Below are 5,124 nucleotides of genomic sequence, written 5' to 3' on the forward strand. Positions count from 1 at the left end.
TGCGCCACCAGGGAAGCCCTACTTGTCATTAAAAAAAAAAATACACAGAAATATAAACACACACCTATGAAAATAAAAATGTTTGTCTACATACCACCTAGAATCCCCTTATGTACCTCCAGCAGCGTGTCCCATGCTTAGAGAATCACTGATGGGGTTGGAACCTCTTGGCAATAGCTCAGAAAGGGATTTAGGTCTTTATCTGAGAGGGGGATTTGGGTCTTGGTCTGAGAGGCTGAGGAAACTAAGGCTCAGAGGGGGAAGCTTGGCCCAGAGCCACACAGCCAGCAAGTGAGGAAGCTGGGAGTCGACCTGCCTGCTCGGACTTCCAGCCCCAGGCCTGTGTCTTGGGACCTTGCCAAGGAGACAGGACTCCCTAGTGTCTTCCTCCACTCATGGAGGGTGGGGGGACAGGGACCCGAGCTGCCCTTGGAGAGTGTTTGGTGAAGGAATGAACTAGAAGAGGCTGGGGAAGGAAGGCAGGGAGGTGGGTGGCTGGGAGCAGAGGGTGTCCTTGGGAACCAGGAAGCTGGGGCTCAGGCCCAGGGAGAGGCACCCCTGGTGCTCTGCTGTGCCGGCTCTCAGGGGCCAGCCCCGGGGCCTGCTTCCTGGAGCCAGCCTTGGGGGTAAGGCAGGCCCTGGTGTTGGCTGGGCACCTACTGTGCCCCAGGCCGTGCATCCCTTGTCTGCTTGTATCTTCCCAGCAGTCCTGGCAGGAGGGACGGTATCCCCATTTTACGGATGAGGGAAGTGAGGCTCAGGGACTTGACTTTCCCAAGGTCACAGGGCCAGTGGGTGGAGGAGGCATGTTCAGACACCCCCCTCTCTGCCTGCTGCCAGAAGCTCCATCATTCCCAAAGCCCCCACTGCCCTAGATGGTGGCATGTGAGTGTATGTGAGTGTCAGTGAGTGAGAGCACGTGTGTGTAAATGCCAGTGTGTGAGTGATATGTGTGTCAGAGAGTAAGTGTATGTGTGTGTACCTGTGAGAGCATGTGCGTGTGTATAAGCAAAAGTGTGCCAATGAGCGCGGGCACGTGCAAGCGTGCAAGTGTGAGTGTGTCAGCAAGAGGGAGAGTGTGTGTGTGTGTGTGTGTGTGTGAGAAGTGTGAGTGTGTATTGCCCAGCCGGGTGGGAGCAGACTCCCTGTGTGCGTGGCCCCCCGCTGCTCCCCAGAACTGCCCTCTGCTGCTCTGCTCTGGCTGACGGGCTCATCTCCTTCTCCCACAGCCTCCTGCTCCCACAGGCCCTGAGGCTCCTGTGCCCACAGGCAAAGAGAGAGACCGAGTCAAACCAGGCTGATCCCCCAGCAGCTGCACTCCCCAAACGCCTGCCCAACCTGAGGTAAGAAGCTGCTCTGGGCCGCTGGGAGAGCGGGGCTGGCGTGGGCCATTGGGGGTGGATGTGGTGTCCCCAAGGGAGAGGCTGTGGGAAGGCCATCAAGGGGCAGTCTTTCCGGGGGGTGTTTCCATCTCTCCATCCCCACGTGAATTCAAGTCCAGGAGGTTTGATTTGGCTGGGCCACCTCCTAGTAGTGCTTTTGCTATGGCAGGGCTCTGGCAGCCAGCTCAGAAGCCAGGGGCATTTTTCTGAGTGACGCAGTTTCACGGGCGTGCCGGCTAATGGGTTCCCGTGTGGCACGGCAAGTCTCTAATGGTGAGCTGAAGGGCTCTGTCCTTGGTTCTGTCCCATCGTTGACCAAATGTGTGCATGACTCTAGGTCAGGAGGGAGTGGGAACGTGTGGACTGAGACAATCAGGGTCCAGGAAACTGTCAAGAGGCTGGCACTGGCTCCAACGTGTGGAATTTAATGGGGCTCCAAGCCAGAGTAAATGTGTGGATCCAGACACCTTCAAGGCAGGATGAGGCTCAGCCCCAGGTGTGTGCGTGCGACAAGCACTGGTGGCCAGGTGACCTTGGCTCCGTGTGAGCAGAGTAGATGGCCTCTTGGACTGTATCACAAGGAGCAGGACACCCAGAATGTGGGAGGTCACAGGCCTTCCCACTCTGTGTCTCACGTGAGGGGATGTGGAGAAACTGTAGCAAGTCCCAAAGAGGTGGTACATGGGGAAGGAGGGGGGCTGGGTTGCTTCCTTGCCTGTGACTTTGAACAGGTAACTTCCACCCTTTTTCCCCGGCCAATGCTTTGTTCTGGACAGGCCTCTGTGACCCCTGAGAAAGTTTGCTACACAGAAGGAGCACCCGGGGAGGGTTCAGGGCAGCAGTCTGGACTGGAATGTTAACCCCATTTTTCAGAGAGAGAAGACCTCACGGCTCAGCAGGGCAGTGGGCCTCAACCCCTTCTGAAGGACTGGGTGACAGTTGTGGTGTGGCTGCGGCTCAGCCGGCACTGTCCTCCCATTCAGGAGGCCGCGGGGTGCGGCAGGGAGCAGACGGCTGGATTTCCTTCCTGGGTGCTAGGGCTTGTTTTGAAGTCCAGTTACCTCCATCAAAATATTCCTGCTAATCAGTCAGCCCCGGGTGGAATGAGCAGCTAATCAGCCCCTCCAGTTTAACCTGTAATTGCTGCTGGGAGATGGGGAGAGAGGATGTGGTCAGGGTTATCTGCAAGGCAGCCAGGGGTGATGGGAGGACTGGGGGCAGGGGCGTCAGGGAGGCGGTGGCTGGGCCCTGCCCCCCCTTCTCCATCAGGGGCCGCAGCAGCCTTCCCGCTGGCTAGGTGACAGTGTGAGGCACCAGGAAGCTCAGTGGGCAGGGAGACAGGGGAACTGACAGGGGCCCCTCTCAGCTGGGGGGCTGGAGAGCCCTGAAGGAGGGCTGCCTGAGCTGAGCCTGGAAGGCTGTAGGATTCATTTAAAATGTTCTGTTTTTCTGATAATAAAAAAGCCTGCATTTCTCCATAGAAAATGTGAGCACTTGGGTGTTTTGCCTGTCAGTCTTTTACAAAATACATATTTATATCATAATTGGGATAAAACTGCACTTACTGTTTTCTAACCTGCCTTTTGCACTTAATACTATACTAAGATCATTTTCCCATCATTAAATACTCTTCTGTAATGTGATTATTTATTTATTTATTTATTTATTTATGGCTGTGTTGGGTCTTCGTTTCTGTGCGAGGGCTTTCTCCAGTTGTGGCAAGCGGGGGCCACTCTTCATCGCGGTGCGCGGGCCTCTCACTATCACGGCCCCTCTTGTTGCGGAGCACAGGCTCCAGACGCGCAGGCTCAGTAGTTGTGGCTCACGGGCCTAGTTGCTCCGCGGCATGTGGGATCTTCCCAGACCAGGGCTCGAACCCGTGTCCCCTGCATTAACAGGCAGATTCTCAACCACTGCGCCACCAGGGAAGCCCTGTAATGTGATTTTTAATGGCAGTGTAATGTTCCAGCCTGTGTGTGCCATAGCACGTTTAACCAATTCTCTGTGGTAGGGTTTGATTGTTTCCCTTGGTGTGTCATCATAAAGAATGCCTGGATGAACAAGATGATGTATGTAGAGTTATGATGGGTGGAAAAGGATTGGGGGAGGAGGAGGGCCTAGGCTAAGCAGAGGTATAGAGGTGGGGGACTTTGGAGTGTTTGTGGAGTGAGGTGCCCAGGAGGGGGGCAGGGCTGGTCACTGGGAGCCTTTGAGGCCTGCTGAGGACTTGAGACTTGACTCAGCAAAGCCCTGGAGGGAGCTCAGGTCTTTCTTTGCCGTCTCCTGCCTCCTCTGGCTGCTCCTGTGGTCGGAGGGGAGGGGGCAGGTTGGTGGAGTGGGGGAAGGGCAGATGAGGCTGGGGGTCCCAGATGCTACAGCCCTTGACCTCTCGCTCCCTGGAGGGATCAATGGCATTTAAATCAAGCCCCCCTCTCTCTCTGGTGAGCCCTGCCCAGGTCTCGTCGCAGGAGGGACACACACACCACCTCTGAACACTTACTGACTTCTGAATCAGTGCTCCTGCTCAGACAGGCCTCCCTTCTTCCCCTTGGTGGAGAGTGGAAGGTGGCCCATGACCTTGGAGAGCCAGGAAGGGAGGCTGGGGGTGGGGTGTCTCTTCCAGGAAGCTTCCCTGACCTCTGGGCCCATCTGGTGGCCCCCTCCCAGTCCTCATTTCCCCTTGCACGTGTGTTCACACTAGCACTGCTCACACGCTGGGTGGGATTACCTATGGGTGTGGGTCTTTCTCCCCACAGACCTCAGGGCAGGCCTAGCCTGGTTTGCCCCTCTGTTCCCTTTATACCAGGTGCTGCACAAATGCTTGCTGAAGTCATTCATTCATTCCATGGCTCATTCATCATTCGACACATAATTATTGAACACCTGCTGCATGTTAGGCACTGTTCTATGTGCCCAGCATTCACAGGTGAATAAGTTAGACCAGGTCATTGCCCTCATAGAGCTTAAATTCTAACAGAGTAGACAGAAAATGACCAGAGAAGTAAATTCATAATAAAGTTTAGGGAATAATAAGAGCCGTGGAGAAAAATAAGGCTGGAAAAGGGAGAGAGCATGCGAGAGAGCTGTTCTCTGCAGGGTGGTCTGGAAAAGGCCTCTCAGGTGAGCCGCCCTGTGAGCAAAGACCTGAGGAGAGGGAATAGGCCCCTGGAGGTCTGGATAGGCTCTGAGCAGGGAGCAGCCGGTGGGGAAGAAGGGCTGAGAAATGGGCTTGTGGGGCCTCTTGTTAGAGAATGTGAATGGAGGTTATTCATGGCTCACAGGCTCCCTCTCACAGCATCATGGGGAAAAGACTGGGGAGGAGGTTGTGGGTCGGGGGGAAGAGTAGAAGTTGGTAGGCCCATGCGGAGGCCCCAGCATCAGTCTGGAGAGAGCTGGCGGACTGGGCCTCGGTGGGGAGGAGTGGCTGAGGGTAGGAGACTGAAGGGGTACTGAAGGATGGACTGTGGGCTGTGAGGGGTCAGAGCCTGAGAACGGGGTGGCTGGTAGAGCCTTTGACTGAGCTGAGCTCAGGGGGCCAAGAATGAATTTGGAAGGGAAAGGAAGAGTCGTGTTTGGAAGTGGTATGTTTGAGATGCCAGTATCCACGTGAAGGATATTCAGCCCCGGTCTGGGAAGATCCCACATGCCGCGGAGCAACTAGGCCTGTGAGCCACAACTACTGAGCCTGCGCGTCTGGAGCCTGTGCTCCGCAACAAGAGAGGCCGCGATAGTGGGAGGCCCG

The 5,124-nt window shown here is 55.8% G+C and overlaps 1 protein-coding gene across 1 annotated transcript in view; it reads left to right on the plus strand.

The window, feature by feature from the left end:
- Positions 1–5,124, plus strand: part of LOC114487062 (uncharacterized) — a 94,369-nt gene that overhangs the window by 24,127 nt on the left and 65,118 nt on the right. Inside the window, exon 3 of the mRNA XM_028495092.1 lies at positions 1,230–1,343. Coding sequence (XP_028350893.1) covers positions 1,230–1,343 — 114 coding nt within the window. The remainder of the gene's footprint in view (positions 1–1,229; positions 1,344–5,124) is intronic.

Source organism: Physeter macrocephalus, chromosome 11, assembly GCF_002837175.3.
Source record: "Physeter macrocephalus isolate SW-GA chromosome 11, ASM283717v5, whole genome shotgun sequence".
NCBI classification, from domain to species: domain Eukaryota; kingdom Metazoa; phylum Chordata; class Mammalia; order Artiodactyla; family Physeteridae; genus Physeter; species Physeter macrocephalus.